Raw genomic sequence first — 21,734 nt, 5'->3', positions numbered from 1 at the left:
ACAGGCATTTGGAGGGTATCAGGTTCCTGCTGCTTATGGGGCTATATTAATAACTGGGGCTAAAACTGTGCAGACAAACATAAAGGGGAGCAGAGCATCTCTGCTGTACAAAACAACTGGGATGGAGAAAGGAGATTTCTCCAGAGCAGCAGCACTGGCAATAGCAAAGGTCCTCTCAGCCCCCAGGGCTCCCCCAGCACTGGAGCTCAGCCTGAAACCAGCTCGGGGGGCCCTTTTGGTTCCTCCATGTGGAGCACATCCCTCTTTCTTTGCTATTCCAGTTAAAAGCTGTGTTCCTCTCTTTGCAGCTGGGCCACCAGCACACGAGAGAGATGCAGCTGCAGCCCTGAGCGGGTGCTACCAAAACCATCCGTGACCCACCTCCGCCGAGCCCAGCACCAGCCATGAGTGGCTTCTTCTCACGCTTGGACCCGCGGCGGGTGCCGTGGGGGGCGGCGGGCCATGCCCTGCGCACCCGCATCCTGCGCACCAAACCCGTGGAGTCAATGCTGGAGGGCACGGGCACCGCTGCTGCCCAGGGCGCCAGGCTGGCCAAGGTCCTCACCACCCTCGACCTCATCTCCCTCGGCGTCGGGAGCTGCGTGGGAACTGGCATGTACGTCGTGTCCGGCCTGGTAGCCAAGGAGATGGCAGGGCCCGGTGTCATCGTTTCCTTCATCATCGCTGCCGTCGCCTCCATCTTATCAGGTGAGTCACGGGGGGGTGTTTTTGGGTAACGTGCCATCTCATGCATCCTCTGGCTCCATCCATGGGTGGATGCCTGGCAGGACCCATGCTCAGCAACACATTCTACGAGGAGGTAGCGACATCCCTGTAGACTAAAAAACCCTTTCACACTGAGCTTACCCAGCCCACGGGGCGCACTGTCTCTCACTGTCCAAAATATCAAACCAAACCTCCTACTGGGAAGCAGCAAGCCCAAGCACAATCACCCCGATGAGCTCCTGATGCCTTCCCCAAGGATGGAGCCTGTGGTCAATATAATTTGAAACAATGGGGAGTTTTGCAGTGTGTGTCCCAGGCAGAGAGCAAGACTGAGCCACAGCGTTGGAGCAAGAGCACAACGTGGCTTGTGGGAAACCCTGTTTCAACAGGAAAGGTGTCAGTGGCTCGGGTAGCATCAGGGACAGCTTCCTTGATAGTGGACATTGCTAACAGTTAAAAAATTCCTCACTACTTTTAGAGTTGATTTTATTGGCTCTTATTCATGCAGGATCACTCTCTGAATATCCAAACAAAAAACACAACAAACAACGTGCAGAGAGAGGAATTATGTATTTTAGTGAAAAGCTGGTGAATTCCGTCTCCTCCGTAGGAACCCAGCTGAGCATATGGCTCGAGCTGCGGTTTCCACATGAAGCCAGTACTGCTGGCATTTGTCCTTTCCAGATCAGTGCTAACATGATGATGTGATGTTCCTGCTCACAGGACTTTGCATGCTGTGTCAGTCTGGTATCCAGCTTTTATCCATGGGTTGGATAAGGAAACGAGTAAATGGCAAAGGGCTTTGATAGAAGACAGGAACAGCAAACACAGCAAAATGACCTGGCTCAGCTTTTGAAGTCTCTGGATTTTTGTAGGAGGAGGTAGAAACACATCTTGCTCTTTCCCTGGAGGTCACAGTGCTGCTCCATGGAGATCCCACCAAAGTCCATGCGAGTCTGAACCCCCTGCAGCCCAGAGGGACAACCCTGGCCCAGCACAGGAACAAGTGTCACGCTCTGCCCAAAGCCATGCCGAGGAAAGATCCCAGCAAGGCGGCTGGGGACCACCACACTGGAGCCCTGACTCCCCCCTCCCCAGTTAGACCCCACCAACAAGCCAGCCTGGACACATTTACCACTGGTTCAGTCCAGAACAAGAGCTGAGAGCATGCAATGAGATCTGATGCTCAGCTGAGATCCCAACACAACAAATGAACCAAACTGCCTGTATTTTTAACTGACGTAGTAGATAGCATCAGTGTCTTTATCCTTTCCCACTGCCCGCCTGCTCTCTACAAGGGTTTTTCTGGCCATGATGCAATCCAAGTGCAAACAAAGCCTGGGTGGGTCTCATCTAACAAAAACACACTGTCCTCCAAAAGGGGCTTTTTCACCCCAGACACGAGCCCTGCCCCGCAGCAGGGAGCTCCTCCTGCCTTCACCCACGGGAGCCCGTGCCGCTTCCCGCTCAGCTTTCATCTCCCCTTGCTTTTGTAGCCCTGGGAAAGTGTTTTGCAAAGGATGCAGTGTTTTGATAGTCACCTTGGCCGCTTCCTCACTTCGTGGTTGACACTGCTGTTGTTTGTAACAGCAACACGGTTTTGGCAAGTAAAGCTGAACGAGGGTTTCGGAGCCAGACGGGCTATCGGGCTCATCAGGAACGTGATTTCAGCTCTCATGTCACGGTCACTCCCAGTGAACTGGGCAGTGAGCTCAGGCAAACATGCACAGACAGATTTTAAGGAGCTTCTCCCAGTTTTAAGGCCAGATGGGACCACTAGATCACCTATTTTCCCGTGATGTATTGAAGATCACAGAGTCAAATCCCACTGCCTGCACAATGAAGCCAAGAGGGTTTTGGCTAAAAAAGCCCCTTCCAGAAAGCCATTCAGCTCCTCTGGGAGGGAAGTCCTGCTGGGCAGGTCCCACTGGTGGGAAATCCCTCCACAGTTTAATGGGGCTTCAATTAGGGATTTTTTTCTAATTTCATCTACCTGACAAATTCCAGTTATGCCTTCCCCAAGGTTTAAGCAACACGTGCCCCATCAGGGTACTTACAGACAAAGCATAATCAATTAACCTGATAAATTAAATCAATGTCTTTCATTCTCTCACTGGGAGGACTTTTATTCAAATCTCAAACAGAAGCATTTGTCCAACTTCCCTCCACAAAGCCTCCAGTGCAGGGGACACGGCAGGCTCCCTCCATCAGCTGCAGCCACTGCGATTCCCCCACTCTCACCAAAACCTCTTCTGGGCAGGAATCTTGCCTCTTGCCCAACCTCAGTACCCTCTCCACAGCCTTTTCCACCATCCATTGCTTCCCCTTTGGTGATCTCCTTCCCTAAAGCAATACAACCTTGTTGATCACATTGGGCAAAGCCCTCACTGTGAGCTCAGGCCAGGGCCAAGTCCTCTCCCATGATGGTTACCAGCATAGGATAGTTTTCTCTGCCACACAACCCCACAGGCTTTGGCATCAGGCTCTGCAAAGAAAGAAGAGACTCTCCTACAGGAACTGCTCTGCAACCCTTGATGGGGATTTCAAGCACCAAGCCCCGCAGTTCTGGAGCACATTGCCATGCTCTTACCTGGTACCCACATGAGAGAAGGCTCAGCAACATCCAGGGTACACAGCGGAGCAGGGGAGAGCTGAGCATGTGCCTCAGGTGCTGCCTGGCTGCAGGACAAAGGCCGGGATGAGGGACTCCACCTGCAGCCGATCATGAGCTGATGGGGTGGTGCTGGAGAGACGGGAGTCCTTTTCCCAAGGAAGCTTTCTTTATGGAGCTCCCTTTTATGTATCTGCACACACCGATCATGAAACACAACAGACAGGCTCAGTGGCTTGCTGAAAATAGGATTTTGCTGTATCTCAGCCTCGATAAATTAAAGGAAGGTCCCTCTGGATTTATTGTGTGCATGAATTAACTCGTGTTACCTCCAGCGCTGCTGATGGGCCCCTTCCTCAGGGCTTGTTTCACCTCAAACATCACTCCCACCATGCCAGTGCCCTGTGGGATGTCTCACGGTCCCTGTGTGGCCTCATGCCAGGCAGCAGCGAGAGGATCAGCAGGCACACCACGACCACAGCCACCACGGCCCTGGCACGCCAGAAGCAGCCAAGAGGGTGCAGAGAGCTGCGGTGCTTGCACCAGTTCCTTGTGCCACGGGCTGTGCTGCCCAGTGGCAGTTGCAGCACTGGGGTTTGAAGTCAGTGGGGACTTCGTGGTCCCTCTCTTGCCCCACTGAGGTAGCACTCACCACAGAAGTCCCCAGCGGGCAGGTCAGGATGCCCAGTGTGACACCAAACCAGCGTTAACACAGAAACACCCCACCTGTGTACTTCTGTATGCAAAGCTGCTGGCTGCCTCACCCCCTGCCCTCAAACAAGGTAAACCGGAGAATGGAGAGGTCGATTAAATCTGAAAAATGGGGGATTGTAGATGGGATCTTGGAAGGGACAACGTCATGGACCAAACCAGTCAGCTGTGTTTGTGTCCTTCTGAATAATGTCGATAACTGTATAATTACACCAGTAATGACTGTCACATCAATTACACAGCGTAGCTGATATTCAAGCAAAAGAAATGGTCTTCTGTAAAAAGACAGCTCTTCCCAACAGCCCCAGTGTTGGTTTGTTTTCTGCAGAAACTTGCAAACATTCTTGATTAGGTGCGGGGAAGAAATCTGTCTCTAAATTCAAAGAGTCGTAGCAGGGAGGATGCGCCCAGCCTCCCCCCGCAGCCCTGGAGCCAGGCTGGCTGCACAGGGGCACCAGGAGAGAGGCGTCTCTCCAGGTACTGGGGGACAAGGTGATGAATAGCTGCGTCTGCCGAGGAGTGACTGAGTAACACGGTTTCATTATGGAGTTGTATTACAATAATTAATAATAATAATAATAATAATAATACACTACTGATGCAGCAGAGATTAGTGAGATAAAATCTGCATCCTAATAAACGATGATATTATCTGCACCCAGATAAAATCTGCACCCCAATAAATGATTATATTATCTTCCTTTTTAAGTAGAAAGTGCTGTGAACCCTGTTTCAGATGGAGGACCTGCAGCACCACAGATCAAAGTGGTATGATTATTAATGCCACCTGATACAGCCACTGGCAGTCAAGAACGGACAGCGGATCTTGCATTGTGTGTCCCCTGGACTGGATACTGCGTGCTATGATAAAAACTAGTTTATTTTCTTAGTATATGCTGATACCTAATGCAGATATCCACAACGTGTTGCTGTACTCAATGCACAGTGAAAGGTTACTCTTCTATTTTGGGATCCTAGTAGACTAATTGAAAACTCAAACATTTTGTACATATTAATGTCTTTGCTTTGGCCATTATCACTCTGTATCAATAACAATCCTCTTTAATCCTTATCTTGTCATTGGCTAAAAGTAGAGCTGCCTCCAAGAAGGATTATATGATTTTTAAGGCCATCAAAGAGAGAAACTAGATACTTGTCCCCATCAGAGCACCCGTTTCATAAATCATTCAGGCCTGTTAGTTATCTGTGACTCTTACCTTTGCCGAGCACATGTATTTTTCATCAGCTTTGAATAATGACTGTCTGTAGGACTGGATGATGGGGATGTCTTGCTGCTCCAGCTGTTGGGCCTGCTTTGCAGAAATCAAGTTTTGAAGAGTCCCATTGCAAAGCACTGCCAGCATCGTGCATGCAAGTTAAACAGTGAATGGAATGTAAAAACCCACCAATACCAAGAAAGGAGGCATCACCAACTCCAGCTTAGAGCTTTAATTCTGTGTCTGTACCGTGTAAAAACCGCACTTACAGTAAGAGCAGCAACCTAATAACATTTTTATAAATTATTCATTCCTCTCTCTCTCTATACTGAACAGATTGCAAATTTGAAGCAATTATTATCTTCTAAATAGAGAACAGTAGTTGTTAAAGAACTCAATAATTACTGCGTGTTTGCACAATGATAATAACGACCCTAACCCATTAACACATACAAGCCGAACTGGGGTCTTTGGAGAAGGGGCTTAATCAGTGTTCAACATGCAGGAGGCAGTGCACCCTTCCAGCACTTGTTCTGACTAATATTCGGGGAATTTATGACTAAGTCCATCCATTCCTTTTAAATAAAAGCTAATGGTTGTTTTAAGACAGCAATGTGTCAGGGTCAGGTTTTTATTGAAAAGTATCCTGAGATAGTAAGTACCCAGGGAGTTTGGAAAGTATTGAAGTCCACTGAAATCTCCTCCTAAACGGTTCCAGTTAAATACTTCTTCTTGCTTTTCTTTTCTTCTTCAAAGTCAGATTTGCAACTGTTCTTCATGTAACATTTTTAAGTGTTAAAATAACTTACGTTCTCTATGTAAGATGGCTTCAAACTCCTCTAGCATGGGTATGAACGAGAGCAGGGATGATCAGGACAGTGCTCGTGCCTGGATCTGCGTAGCAATAACCCAAGACAGGCGTTTGGAGATTGCACAGTTGGGGCAGGGAGAGGTGTAGCCTTCTGCGAGCCCTCCTGTGGCATCTTGCTCTAGGATGAGGCTGAGTAACGCTGGTCCAGGATGCCGTGAAACAGCTCTAACCATCCTCGACCTCCTTGTGCCCCAACAGTGCTTTGGAGAAACCCCAACACTGTCTTCTGGCAGGTCTCACTGGGTTTCTGCAGCCAAAAGCGCTGGGAGCTTGTCAGAGTATTGATACCACAGATAAAACATTTGATAAAATCCCAGGAAAAATAGCAAAAATCATATTATGGTGTTACTGTTGGATGGGGAAGAAAAAGATATCTATCACCATCAAAGCTACTGCAGGGAAACAAGGCTCCAAGGACTGCACCACCAGTGCTGCCCAGTTCTGCTCCCCGTGCATTAATTCCCCTGCCCCAGATTTGGTTTTGTGTCTATGGGGGCTGCAGTTGGCCATGCTGGAGGGTCCCATGTGAGAGAAGGCTCTCCTACAATGGGCTGTTAAAGTTTGGCTAGTTTGAACTGTGAGTGTTGAAAAAAAAAAAATCCACCATAGCTTGATTTTAATGGGAAAATGGGCTGCCAAGCGATTGGGGAGGGAGGGTTACCATGGCCCCCTGTGATGTCTCTGGGTTCCTGATGCTGACCACAGCCCTGAGCACCTCCCGTCACCTCCAAACAGGTGGGACAAAGGCAGTTTTACTTTTTTTCCTTTTCCAAGCACGTTTTCCTTATGTTGCTTCGTATTTTTCTAAACAGGCGTTTGCTATGCTGAGTTTGGCGTGCGGGTCCCCAAGACCACAGGCTCTGCCTACACCTACAGCTACGTGACAGTGGGGGAGTTCGTAGCGTTCTTCATCGGCTGGAACCTCATCCTGGAGTACCTGATCGGCACGGCCGCGGGCGCCAGCGCCCTCAGCAGCATGTTCGACTCGCTGGCCAACCACACCATCAGCCGCTGGATGATCAACAGCGTCGGGACGTTGAACGGACTAGGTGTGTCGTGCCGTGCATAGCTACCTGCATTAATTAGGGCCTGAAAAGTAACTGGAAGCTCATCAGAAGTCAGACATGGATATTAGGCTTCATTCATTATTTACCATCCGTCTGCTTCTGGTACTTTGCGTCTGGTTCACAGGCGGGATTCGGGGGGATGGGATACACAATACTTTGAGCCCCGTTGGGATGAGCTGGCATTTAACAGAGTAAGTACAGTCCTGTTAAGGCACACGCAGAGCCTGGTTAAAGAGTACAAGCTTGTGTCTGCAGTGCTGCTGCGTAGAGATCCAGGGCTGTGATGGTCCTGTATGACCAGCAGTTCCAGCAACAGTCCATGGGTCCTACCAGGAGGTAAAACAGCTAGCTGTCCTGTACCTGTGCCATAAAAACTTAATGTTTGATTGATTTTTAATTGATGCTTGGTAGATACCTATTATGCAAACTGGGACCTGGTCATTTGTTTGCTGTCCTCCCCAAACTCCTAACAGGGTCTTGAGGCATCAAGATTTATCATCCTAATAAAACCATTTTTGCTAGTGGAGGCAAGGGCATCTGGAGACCACCTTTGCAATGACACCAAGGAGTTCTGCAAAGCTTCAGGGTCTGAAAAGTGTTTTAAAAAGCCCCCACAGAGTTTCTGGAGATGCTTTCCACAGCTGTGGATGGAGAGTTACGCACCTCTTTTCTCTTACCTAGGGAAAGGAGAGGAGTCATACCCTGACCTTCTTGCTCTGGTTATTGCTGTCATCGTCACCATCATCGTGGCCATGGGGGTGAAGAACTCAGTGGGGCTGAACAACGTGCTCAACGTCATTAACCTGGCAGTCTGGATCTTCATCATGATTGCCGGTCTCTTCTATGTCAAAGGTGACAACTGGTCTGAAGGGCAATTCCTGCCGTTTGGATGGCCAGGGGTAAGTCCTGGGTGCATGGAGAGACACGCAGCACCTGAGTGGTGACACCCACCTGCCACACGCTCAGCTTTGCTCGTGGTGTACGTACCCTACCTCCATCGCGCTCTCCAAATCCCAACCCTGCCAAACCCACCTGCACTTTGGCCAGGGACCTCCAAGTTCCACCGCTGCCAGCTTGGATCCAGATCTCCTTGCTCCACCAAACCCAAAGGGTGTAGGCGATGCTTTGCCCGTATCTCCAGCCACCTCTTAGAATAAACCCAGAACTTTTCCAAAATGTCCTCCCGGAGAGCCAAACTCCACATGAAAATATACACCAGGAAATGCTGCTAATTGCCAGGCAATGGAGCAAACAGCAGTGGCTGTCCGAGGCAGGGCACTTGGGAGGGGCTGGCTCAGCCTCTGCGGAGGGGGAAATACTTGTGTTGGCTGGTTTTCAACAACAATGTTCTCAAGCATTTGTTTTGAGCACTTCATAATGCCACCTGCCAGTACTTATTTTATGGATGTTCCCTCAAAGCTTACTGAGAATTTGGACATATTTGGCTTTTTTAGATTGCTTGCACTGGTTGTTATCCAAGGATGAACAGAGACTGAAAATATCTCAGCTGGCCTAAACCCAAGATAATTTCTCAGATTTACATTGCTCGACTCCATCGGGGTTTTGTGCAGAAAAATAAGCAAGAAAGTAAAGTAAACCAAGGGTCTTGATTATTGAAAGGGTCCCAAGCTGCCATAGAGTGCCTGCACCTCCCTTCAGTAAATCAATACCTCTCTGTCAGAGAACAACAGTGAGAAGAGCACTGAGGCCCATTTGAGAGGAGAGGTCATGTTTACCTTTGGATTGTGCTTGGCTTTTTATGCTGTACAATAGGAAATAAACAGAGAAAATAGAAAATAGCTGTTCTGCTCCAATTCAACTCACCAAATATCTCCCGGCAAAACCCCATAGTTTTAAAAGATACATATCCAAAACACACCAAAACCGATAGGGTCTTCCCGTCATTTTCAGCTGGTTGGTTGTCTCCCAAATTGTTTGCAAAAGTAAATCCAGCACAGGACAATCATGACAGGAGTATAGCAGATCCTTAAAAAAGGTAATTACAGGTAGTCCCCTGAAAAAGGTGAGTTTTGCTGTGTGCTCAGCTGAGATGACAGAGATGTGACGGACGTGATACCCAGCTATCTAGCTAGATGTATGCGAGAGCTTCACAACTGCAAATTAGCTCACTCGGAGCCACGCTGTCTTTAGCCTGCTTCAGCGTTTCATTCCCATAAATGTCCTTGTTAATATTGTATATTTTTTAAAAATCACATTAAAAAAAAAACCTAAACAGTACAAATAACTCCTCATCCAAGTGCTCCAACATGTGCTCCTAACCTGTCTGCAGCTTCCAAGCAAAACAGAGGTTGTTTGGAAAGCGGCACACATCTGACTGTTGCTGCTCTCTCCTGCTTCCTCTGCTAGCGGATCTTGCTGCCACATGAGACAGCTTGCTAAGATGGAACGTGTAAACATGCTCCAGATCCCTACTAATATAAATGGATTTGGGGTGGAGGGTTGTGAAAGCAAACCTGAATTTGGTTAATGGTGTCCTCTGCCACTGCCAGGATCTGCCAGCGCATTCGGCACAGGTTTGTGGTGCACCCTGAGTGAGATGCAGATGCCTTCACTGACTCGAGCAGCACACTGAAATCTTTTCCCTAGACCAGATCACTGGATTATGGGTGCTCCCAGGGTCAGTCCAGTGTGTGCACACCCTGACCTGCCCCCACTCATTCTTTAGCTCAGACAAGGCAGAACTGGGCTCCTCCAGTTTTGCTCAGTTCCCTCTCCCTGGTTGGGTGCCAGCCTCCCTCCTGGCACTCAGGTACTCCATCCTCCTCGCAGGTGCTCAAAGGGGCTGCGACGTGTTTCTATGCCTTCATCGGATTTGACATCATTGCTACCACGGGAGAAGAAGCAAAGAGTCCCAACACCTCCATCCCCTACGCCATCACAGCCTCGCTCGTCACGTGCTTGACAGCATATGTGTCCGTAAGTACTGGCTATACATATGTAAATGTACATAAATATATATGTATGTGCATATGGACATATAGCATGTCCCTTCTGGGCATCCGCACGGCTCCCCTCCCTGTGAGCAGCGGTGTCAGTCTGACCCTCGGACAAGGGCCCTTTCTTTGGTGGGGACTGAGACATCAGCTGTATTTCTGTGTGACTGTGGTGTCCCCAGGCTTGTCCCCTGGTTTGTCCCCAGGCTCCTGTCACCTTGCCGAGATCCCTCTGCCAGCTGCAGGGAGATGGTGGCAGCTGTTTTTTTCCTCATGCCTCATCCCCATCCGTGGCTATTTTTGCATCCAGAAGTGCAGCAAAGTGGAAGGAGCAATAGCATTGCAGCAACGTTTCTTCATGTTTTTGGGAAAAGCAGCAATGACTCTGCTGGAGATATGGGAGAGGGTCCAAGTGAGGGTGAGGATGGGTGGGGATGGCTATGCAAGAGGTATCCAGCTGCTCTGCATCCAGTAAATTCATGTCTGTACTCAGAGATTTTTGCTGTAAAAGGATAAAACTGAATCACAAAGGAGAAAAAAATATTCTGATTGTTTCAAAAAGACTCACCCACTGCCTCTCCTGCAGCATGGGGAGACAATTTCTCTTTGGCTCAAATAGGATCAGAATGTTGCCCCAGGCAATGCCATCTTGGGTTTTGGGTCTTTTCCATGGGGAGTGCTGACTCAGGCAGTGCTGTCCCCGCACAGGAACTGCCTGGTGTGTTATTAACCCCACCGAGTCCCACCAGCCTCCTGCACCACTGCAGCAAGGTTCGAGGTGTCACCTTCTTGCCTTCGGAGGCCTTACCTCTAGCATTTTATATCCCCTCCACAGGGGACATAGGGATATAATCCCAATCAGACTTGAAATTTTTTGCCTTTCCACCCTTTAGAAACAGCTACCACACCCTGCGAGTTCCCAGCTGACACCCATGTCCTGTTCCTCTTGCCTTCCCCAGGTGAGCATCATTCTCACGCTGATGGTGCCCTACGATGCCATCGACACCGAGTCCCCACTGATGGAAATGTTTGTGGCTCATGGCTTCTATGCAGCCAAGTTCATCGTTGCCATCGGGTCTGTAGCCGGCCTGACCGTCAGCTTGCTGGGCTCCCTCTTCCCAATGCCAAGAGTCATTTATGCCATGGCTGGTGACGGGCTGCTCTTCAGGTCAGTCATGCCTGTGCTGACACTTTTTTTTTTTTCTCCCTTGGGACCCAGAGGGGAAGTGTGCTGGGAGGGATGGGGACTGTCCCACACCCTGAGAGCCTGGTGCCATCACTGCAGGGCCCAGGAGGCATGCACAGACTCAGTGCTGGCAGAATGGGGCACACACCAAGGCCAAAGCCTGGGGGAAAGAAGTCGGGAGAGATCTATGCAAAAGTTTCTCATTTGATGCTGGTATTTAGAGATTCAGCTTATGGGAGGATGAGCGTTTAATTCAAGAGTTACTTGCAAAAGAGAGAAGTTTATATGCACAAAATATTGGCACTTATTTGCATGTGTCCCAGTGCCCATTTCAGAGCTGGTTAGACCTAGATCTAACTCCAGATCCAGTCTCAGCGGTATTTCCATTCCCCCGGTGTCTGGAGTCTAAGCACCAAAAAACTACAAGACCTGAAGGGATCGCATGTCTGAGCCCAGCCTCTCCAGCCAAGTAAGAGTTATTGCAAAGGGAACTCCTGTCATCTGCAATTTTAACCTTCTGCAACCGTTTCACACTCCAGATTTTTGTCCCACATCAGTTCTTACACGGAAACTCCCGTAGTGGCTTGTATCGTCTCCGGATTCCTCGCAGCACTGCTCTCCTTGCTGGTCAGCCTGCGGGACCTGATAGAAATGATGTCCATCGGCACGCTGCTCGCCTACACCCTGGTCTCTGTCTGCGTCCTGCTCCTCCGATACCAGCCTGAGAGTGACATTGATGGCTTCGTCAAATTCCTCTCTGAAGAGCACACCAAGAAGAAGGAAGGCATCCTGGCTGACTGCGAGAAGGAAGCTTGCTCCCCAGGGAGCGAGGGAGAAGAGTTCACTGGCCCACCGACCAACACATGCGGGGCAAAAAATCTGCCATCGCTGGGGGATAATGAGATGCTAATTGGTAAATCTGATAAATCCACCTACAATGTGAATCACCCCAACTACGGCACGGTCGACATGACCTCAGGGATAGAGGCAGATGAGTCAGAGAACATTTACCTCATTAAGCTGAAGAAGTTGATTGGCCCTCGATACTACACAATGAGGATCCACCTCGGACTGCCAGGGAAAATGGACCGCCCCACGGTAGCCACTGGCCACACAGTCACCACCTGCGTGATCCTCCTCTTCGTCCTCATGTTCATCTTCTGCTCCTTCATCATTTTCGGGGCAGACTACATCTACGAGCAGAGCTGGTGGGCTGTCCTCCTCGTTGTGCTGATGATCCTGCTCATTGTCGTGCTGGTGTTTGTGATCTTGCAGCAGCCAGAAAACCCCAAGAAGCTGCCCTACATGGCACCTTGTCTCCCCTTTGTCCCTGCCTTTGCTATGCTGGTGAACATCTATCTCATGCTGAAGCTCTCCACAGTCACGTGGATCCGATTTGCCGTCTGGTGTTTTGTGGGTGAGTCCCAGATTCATTTATTTTCATTTTTTAACTGACAGTCTTTTGAAAGGATGTTAATAATAACTTCCCTAATTAGAGTGCTTAGGCTCATCCTTCTTCAGCTGGGACATACCCAGTCCTTTACATTTGCCCCTTGTCAACCTGAAGTTCTTAGAAACCTCGGTTAATCAAGCCCCCGAACCACAGCTAAATGGAAAATTACACCTCCAGAAAACGTCAGTTTGAAGGAAGTAAACTGCTCCATGCAAAGGTGACTGTTTTGATGAGTCCTTTGATGTAAAGTAGGTGGGTTCTGGAAATTGCCTGGCAGGCAGGTTTCCTACAGAAATCTGCCTGCTTTCTTGCTATTTCACCCACTTGAGCTCTTCAGCAGCCCACACCAAAATTTCAGCACTGCATTTCCAAAGCCCAGAGCTGCCCAACCCCAAAAGCTCTGGGAGAGACAGACTCAAGGGACCTGTGGACTATAACTCCTTTTCTTGGTCTAAGTCCTTAACTTCATGGCACGGGGATCTCCAGACTCACAGGCTCTGTTGCAGACCATTTTTTACCAAACTTAGGCTCCCTGTCACATAGCCAGGACTCTGGCATGTCCATAGTTTCCCTTGTTTTACCTTACTAAGAAACCCACTTACTCCACAAACCCAAGAGAAAAAGAGTTGCTCTCATAGCTCCTCCTAAAGGCTCCTAAGTCTGGACTATAGAAAATTGAAACAGCAAGTCAGTATCAAAGCCAAGGATACTCTACAGAGGAATAATAACCCTATGGGTAAACATATATCTTGTAGGAGCCCCAGACAACAGACTGTGAGCTTGGTGCCAGCACCCAAAAAGATCATCCCTGGTTGACTATCCACCAGCAGCCCTCCCCTTTGGGAGCAGGGTTCAGGGTCCATGACTGAGAGGGGGAAAGTGGTGAGGAAAGAGAATGAGGATTGATGCAAAGGTCATAATCAGCTGCCACCTCCTGTAAAGGCAGGAATCACCGTTGGAGTGGTGGGGGGACAGGCACAGGCCACCACACTGGGCTCACCAGCCTTTGTGCCTTTCTTAAATGCCTCCTGGCATTTGTAGATGTATGAGCTCAGTTGGTAGAGCCAGGAGATGACACAAACAGACCTTGGATCTCCCTCAGGTGTTAAAGTTTAGGGTAGTCTCATGGTTTGAACCCTCTGGGGAGAGGCTGCTACCATGTTTTTGGTCCATTTTGCCATCCCCTCTTTTGCTTCGGGGGGAGGACTGCAGTTATCCTGAGTCAGTCCTGCATGACTGAGGTGCCACAGCAAAGCTCCATCTCTGAGAATCCCCTAACCTCAAGCTGAGCTGTTGGGCAGTAGTTGCCACATGCACTCTTTGGGCTGGAGAAGACATGCTCAGGGCTCTTTTGGCCCTCAAACGCAGTAAGTGAATGTGCAAATCCAGGGCAAACCCTTCTACCTGGAAGCAAAGATGACTCCAAAGCATCAGTTTAATCTGCTGTGATTAAATGCTTTCCCCTGTGGGTACCTCTAATACCTCTTCAGCTGTCAGCAATGGCAACAAGTCAATTAAGCCACTCCATTAAGGTGTGACGGACTCCACCAGCCCCATCCATGGCTGCTTGCCTGTTGTGGGAGGCACATCCCATTTGTTTTGCTGGCAGAGATGTGCAAGCCTGCCACACAGACTCTGGATTTAACCTCACAAGCAGTCCCCCGTGGCCAGTCCCCAGCATATGGAGAAGTCTGAGTTTCTCTACACACACGTCTGGGGTAGGTTAATCCCAGGATCCCCTGGAAATTACATCCCCAGATACATTTGCTTCTGGGGAAAATATTGGTGCAGGAAGGTGAGATCAGGTAGGGCTAGGGGAGAAGATGAAATGAAACTCCTGAGGGGAGGATGACAGGATTTCATGTCTGTTTTAATACCAAATACATTCATCCTGTCAACCCTAGGGCACACACGGCTGTGAGCACCAGCAGGAAAGACTGAGAGCATGAGAAAACTCCAGAGAGAAGAGAGTAGCCAGGAGGGTAACAGGGTGAAGATGTGAGTTGTTGGCACTTGGGAGCCTCCACACGTCTGCTGGGAACTGCTGTCCCACCAGAGCTGCAGATGGCACAGTCACGTGGCCAGCAGCCATCCCAGCTGATGTTTAAAACATACAGCCCTCGGGTCACATCTGGCAGCCCGACAAACTCAACAGCTTCAAAGAGCAGACATTGACTACAACATACACTAGCTTCAAAAATACAGGCGTATTTACTTATGCCTAACCCATATCAGCTGAAGCCAGCCCAGTACTGAGTGAGAGGAGGCTGGCGGTGAGCCGGAATGCATCCCCGACCCACCCCGACGTGGGTTTTGGGGGACAGGTGCCATTTTGGATGTTTTAACCTGGGGCACGGGGCCAGTGCAAGTGGCTGGGGTCCAACCCTCTCCCTTTTGCCTGCTGCAGGTCTGCTCATCTACTTTGGCTATGGGATGTGGAACAGCACGCTGGAGATCAGTGCCCGGGAGGAGGCCCTCCACCAGAGCACCTACCAGCGCTACGATGTGGACGTTGACCCCTTCTCCATGGACGACAGCTTCTCCTATGCCACTGAGGGTGAGGGCTACCCGGGCTGGGGTCCCTCCGAGGACAAGGGCTTCTCATACCAGCAAATGGCAGAAGCAAAGGAAAGCCATCGGACGAGTAGCAGGTCGAAAAGCAAAGGCAGGCACAAACCGCCGTCGGAGGCTCTCATCGCCAACGACGAGTTGGACTACTCACCCGAGTAGCAGGGTGGACAGCGGGGCGCCGCGCTGACCAGCCGATGAGGAAGGGTCCCCGTGGCTCCCCCATCCTGTCCCATCCTCCCCGGGTCCTCCACCACCACCCCGCTCACCTCTGGTCCTCGGGACACGCTCTGCGATTGCCGTTGACCCTGAACCAAACGCACTCGTGGCCCGTCCCAGCTCCACCGGTCGGGTCTCGCTCTGGTGAAGGCTGGCTGATCCCCCGGAACCGGCTGATCTCCTGGCACCAGCTGCACTGGTGGAGGCGGTGGAGTGGGAGATGTGCCAAACTGGGAGGGCGTTGAGAGGTGGAAGGAGCCACATGAGGGCAGACAAGACTACTTGTCCCTGGGGAACATCCACCTGATGGCCGCAGCAGTGGGATGCCACTCTTACATTTCTGGCACTTTCTTAGCACGTGTGTTTTTTTCTTTGAACCACCTAGAAGTAATTGCTGAGCCAGAGGGACAGGCAATGGAGATGGACAAACTCCTTTCAAGAGATTAGCTCAGAGGTGGATCCAGGGATGTTGGCCCCATCACACAGAGTTTCCCTGGCCCTTTCTGGCACAAAGGCACCCGGCGCACACAGCTGTACTACCCCTGTGTCCATGCCCACACCCCACGTCCAAGCAGCCCAAATTCAAAATTATTCTGTGTCTCAATCAAACATTGAAGTCCCAGCATGGCCAAACATTCTAAATCTGTAGTTGGGAACCTGGTCCCATTTCTGGTCACAGCGAGGGCTGTGACCCACTCTTGGCTCAACCCACCTTGTACGAATGGTCAGCAAGGCCCACACACCATTTCTCTGAGCATCCCTCGTCAGAGGCTGGGAGCTCTTTCCACCGCGTTTTGTCTCTTACAAAAATGACTGCGCCATAATTCCTCCCTGTGGTGGGCACATTTCAGTGCTCGCTCTGGCCTCAGTGCTTCAGGAATGCATCCGTGCCCCGGCAAAATAGCAATGTCCGTGGGTCAGCCGCATCTTGGCAGGGCTGGGCAAGCGGAGAGGACTGAGCTGCTGAAATACCCCTGCTGCCATCTCCACCTTGTACCATTTTCCCTGTTTCTGATCCTGGCTTGGTGATGCTGTATGAAAAAACACTGAAAAGCTGCTCATGCTGTAGGTGAACGTGTTTCACTTTGAAACCAAACAGAGCTGGTGGCTCGCGTGGCAGAGGTGGTCAGCAGGTGGATGTTTCTCATAGTTAAATCCTCCAGTACAGCCCGAGCATGGCCATGACCCCCAGCAGTGCCATCAGGTTCCCTGCCCCAGTGTCAGCGGTGATGGGTTTGGTCGCAGCCTCCGTCTCCCCCAGCACAGACAGCAGCTGCACTGCTGAGTCAGCGATTAGCAGCTCGTCCAGTTCTGGAGCCCATCGCCAACGTGCTTAGTTTAAAACACTGCAGTGGAGGAACACCTTTTTTGAAAAAATGATAACCAAGGAGGCACCCCATCAGACAGTGACACTCATCCTCCTCCCGGCTACCGAAGGCTGCGGATGGATCCAACCCCAGGGCTCCCCTGGAGCTGCCCAGACCAATCCCCAGTACCAGGGGCTGCTGCTGGCATCCCAGGGTATAATTTAACATTGACGGTGGCATGAGTCAGGATTTCCAATATGTGATGCTGGGAACTATTAACACTTTGGTTCACTGGATGAGGCTCAGCGCCCTGAAACGCAGTGCAGAGCCTGCCTGGCACCCTCTGTGGGTGAGTGGGCTGCTGGGTGTAGAGGGTGCCTGGACCCATCCCCATCACTCCTGGGGCTCACGGGCTCGATGGAGAGGCTCTTCCATGGCTGCAAAAATTTCTCTGCAGCTCCTGTCCCAAACAGTCACAAACTACAGTCCTTTTCCCAGTGGAGAAGAGCATCCAGTTCTGCATATCTGAACCCAGAGTGCCCCAGGCAAGCCAAGGGAAGTTTGGCCTCTGCAAGAGCTTCAGGATGGGAGCGAGGATTTGGCAGAAGGATCCGTAAGCTTTGCTCTGGCATCTCCTCATGCTGCCCACCCTTACCATGCTTCTACAAACAAAAACCCCAAGTGTGTCCCAAGGAAAAGCTGTTTGCAATGTGCACACCGTTCACAGGCCAGCTCGGGAAACCTTTCCAGCAGTGCTGAGCTCCTCTTGCAAAGGTCACCTCTCACTCACGCTTGGCTGTTCTCATCCTTGATGCCTTAGAAGTACCCAGGAGAGATGGCACCTCGCAGGTCTGGCTTTACATTTTCAGGGAGAAAGATTGATGCTATTTTCCTACCAGCTCTTGTACTGTACCATATCCAAGGTAGTCATCTTCGTCCTGCTTCCGCATGGTATTTAGGCATCTGCCGAATCACAAACTCATGCCCAAGTACCCTGTTGAATCAAAGCCTGTTATTCTTTTTGCAGCCTTAATCTCTTGCTACAGAGCAGTTACCAGTACCAGTGTCTGTTGTCATGTCCGCTCTAGTTATGCTGTATAATTTGACGAGGGCTTGATCCCTTACTCTTTGGTGTCTTTAGGAACCTCTCCATTGGATCCATGCACTGAGTGAAGCCCTTCGGCTGCTCTTGTTCATGTTCACCCATCCTCCTTCCCCTTCCCAGGGAAGCGCTGGGGCAGGATGGTCACACCACGTCCCCAGGACTGCCGGGAGACGGCATTTGATGCCACAGCACCGTCTGGTGTGGATGGGCTGCCGCCAGCCCTCACCGTGTCGGGGGGTAGGAGCTGTACCCTCCTCCCTAGCCCACCACATCCCACCTAACAGAGGGCTGCAAAGAGAAGGCAGCCGAGCCACAGGCTGGGTCTTGCTTGGGTTTGCCAGCGGCCAAGCAGATGTTGGTTGCCCAGGGAGGCCGGTTTGCAGCAGGGTCCCCCCACCCTGCTCTGGGAAGCAGTGCCCGGGGGACACACGGGTCCTGCCGCCGTTTGGGAGCTCACGTGCTTTCCCTTGTAGCAGGCATTGGGGTCTTCAGCGGGCACAAGCAAAAGCTGCAAAGGCCCAAATGTTCGGGTGTGTCCATCGCCTCTGGGCACCGCTGGCCCCAGGAGCAGTCCCGGATGCAAGTGCTTGTTTTCCTGAAACCCCCAAAATCCAGCCTTTCCCCCTCAGGGAGGTTCTCACACCCCTGACCCATCAGGAGGACACAGGCAGAGCGGTACCACCCTGGTCCCACCACTGCCCTCCACAGGGCACACACCCCAGGGGGCCCAGCGCATGATATGGACGGAGCATAAATACCTCAAATCTTCCAAAACGACTCTATAAGATCTCAGTCACCCCACAAATCCACTCTTCATGGTTGCGACCACTCAGTTACGAGGCCCAGCACACCGGCATCCTCCACATGGCAGAGAAATCACGCCCCAAAAGACATGGGATGTTGTAAATGATCTTCACTTCGTTTTGTTCGGTCTTTCTGATGTATATCTTGCTTTTTTGGCAGATGGTACTTTCTGGTGTAACAATTCTCTGCAGTTCTGGTATGAAATTGATGTATTTGTTAAAAAAAGTTTGTTCTACTGATTTTTTTTTTTTTGTGGTTTCCAAAAGCCCATTGGTGCATTGTACAATGGGATCTTGTAGCGTGTCATAAGAAAGAAAAAAAATATGCAGATGTGTTATGGGGTGATTTTTATTTTCAAATGATTGTGTTGTTGACAACTATATATATAATATATATATTACCAAGATACTAAGAAAAAAAAATCTAAATTTACCAAAATCTGTATATTTTAATAAATGCATAAAGCTTTATTGTGTGCCTTTACATTTAAAAATCAAACAGGAACTAAGGGATTTGTAAAGAGAGAGACAAATGTGTCTTAGTATCAGTTTCCATAGTAATGTAAATCTTTGAAATGAAAGACTAAACTGAAAAAATAAAAAAAAGAAATCCCACATAAATTTTGTTAAGCCAACCAGTACCTGAAGGTCTGATACTTTTTCAATGCTAAATTGAAGCTAGAGATGAACAAATCTTGCCTTAAGTGCTTCAAAATTTCCTTTGTAGAAGATCTATTTCAATGGGCTGACTTTGGTATTTACTTGAACTGTTGTGAAAAAAAAAAAAAAGGTTATCAGTTTACACAATAAAAAAAAAAAAAAGAAAAAGAAAAAACCTAAAGCCAATGACCGCAGGTTGACTATTGCAGTGTGAAGCCCCAGGAAGCACCAACATCCTCCTGCCTGCTCATGGGGCTGCTGGCACCCAACTTTCCCCTGGGTAATGGGTGTCACGGCACCATCAACCCCCTCGCACAGGCACTGGGGCCACAGGGAGGCAAGTATTGCTCTCAGAGCCACTGCTGCCTCTCCCCTTCGGGGTGCTGAGGGCCACCAGCGTCCCCCGATGGGGTCCCTCCTGTTTTTTTGGGGAATTGGGAGGCTGCCAGGCACGTTCCCCGTGACAGGGAGCTGTAGCTGGTCCTGGTGGAGCTGGGGAGGGCTCTGCCGGGGCATCGGGGACTACCACCTCCACGCCAGGGTGACCACCAGAGCTCGCACCCACCACTCCACAGCTGCTGTTAGGCACGGCCTGGAGCAGTTTTTCCATTCAGAAGAATTATATTTGACTCTATTTTGAGGCTTTGGGACAGCAAACGAGCACCAGAAGCCTTCAAGAGCCAACAGCACCGCGGCCAACCCAGCCCAGGAGAACCCCACGGGGGAGTGGGGGGAGCAGAGTGCTTTGGGAGGGCAAAAGCTGGTATTTCAGTTTTGATCCTTTAAAAAGTAGGTAAGTTTAATGTCCTTTGTGCTCCCTCCAAACACTTCCCCTCTGCGGTGCCAGCACTAATATCCTGTCCCATCCCTGGCCCCATCTCCTTTCGCTCCAAGTTGCAGATGTCTGTTTTTGCCGCGGCTGCTCCAGGGTTGTTTTGCTTTGTTTTTTAATTCTCTTCCCTGAAATAAAGCTTCTTCCTTCCTCTGATTAGTTTGCCCAGGGCCTTTTAAGGGTTGGATTTGGGATTGGCCACTGGTAACCGGTGACCATGGGCAGAGCGGGCCGAGCAAGCAGAACCCCAGCACCAGCCCCTGCCAAGGGTGCCCAGCCCCACGTGCCTGACGGCGCCAAGATGCAGATCAAGAGTGTGGGCACCAAAAAAAACCCGTAATTGCTGCCTGGAAGGACTCGTTCTCCATCGGGTCATGCACTGCTGCCTGGGACCCCCCAGCAGCACCAACACCTTGCCAAAAAAAACCCCTCAGGCATCTCAGTCAGGTTTTCCTGTGCTTTTCCCTCCCAGTCTGCTCCAGGGCCATTTGCAGGGCAGTGTTCCAGCAGCTTTCTGCTCTGAGGTCTCCCACGCCGCCGTCGGTCCCGGGGTTAACCAGCAGAACCGCTGCTCAGCTAAAGCCACGGGCAGCACAATCCACAATCCCCGGGCAGCCTGCACAAGCTGGCACGTCTGTGCGCCACCCCTTCGCCCGTGGCACCCGCACATCAATGGCAGCACTTATAGCGTCTCTCCAGCGCGTACAACAACTGCCTGTGCCCTGCCTGTGATGTAATGGGCACAAGTGTCCTGCCGCCGGCCCCGCGCCGCTGCCCGCCTCGGGTGCATTGTCTGGGACAGCACCGACACACAGTTCACACAACAGAGACGCGTTCAAGACCGCGCGGTATTAAGGGCAGTTGCTAGGGCTGCTGCCCATCTCTTGTCCGTGCAAAGGGTGGTTGTACAGCCGTCCTCCTTCTGACTCCTTTTAAATGCTCTGGCCTCAGCTTCCCATAGGGAGGAGGCGAGGGGTGTGACCTGCAGCATCCTTGCCCACGGCTGTGTCACCCAGTTTGGATTCTCCTGCTGAAGTAGACCAAGATGTAAGGACAGTCCCCAATCTGCCGAGGCTTGACTAGCAGCAGCCTTGTTTTCAAATTCTTCTCCATCATCCCAAAAAATCTGGTTGGTTCTCTTCTCTGCTTGCTCAGTCCCCTCTCCTCCTACACAAACACAAACACCTGGGCTCTTTCCCTCAGTCGTGCCTGAAAAGCATCTATTCCTCTTTCCTTGTTCCTGAAGCCTGGCTTACACAAATTATTTGAACTCAGCTAACATCTCCGGGAACAGATGGGATTTTGAATCAACATAATTAAATTGCTACAGCCTCTGGTAAGGACAGAGTTAGATCTTGATCTTATACGGTTTTTAATCAGAGCGATGACCCTGGATCAGACTAATATTTTAGCAGAGAGCACTTCCAGCACCATGACTTCTCAA

At 50.5% G+C, this 21,734-nt stretch overlaps 1 protein-coding gene across 1 annotated transcript; it reads left to right on the top strand.

The window, feature by feature from the left end:
• The first annotated feature begins 313 nt into the window (after nt 1–313).
• Nucleotides 314–19,197, top strand: SLC7A14 (solute carrier family 7 member 14). Its single transcript, XM_026854870.1, has 7 exons — nt 314–708; nt 6,949–7,185; nt 7,885–8,102; nt 9,994–10,140; nt 11,117–11,325; nt 11,883–12,760; nt 15,204–19,197. Exons 1-7 carry the CDS (start codon nt 405–407, stop codon nt 15,524–15,526), a joined length of 2,316 nt encoding a protein of 771 aa, XP_026710671.1. The 5' UTR covers nt 314–404; the 3' UTR covers nt 15,527–19,197.
• Nucleotides 19,198–21,734: the final 2,537 nt, after the last annotated feature.

This window comes from Athene cunicularia (assembly GCF_003259725.1).
Source record: "Athene cunicularia isolate RWA chromosome 9 unlocalized genomic scaffold, athCun1 chr9_part1, whole genome shotgun sequence".
In the NCBI taxonomy this organism is placed as follows: Eukaryota; Metazoa; Chordata; class Aves; order Strigiformes; family Strigidae; genus Athene; species Athene cunicularia.
This window is presented reverse-complemented; position numbering and strand designations above follow the sequence as displayed.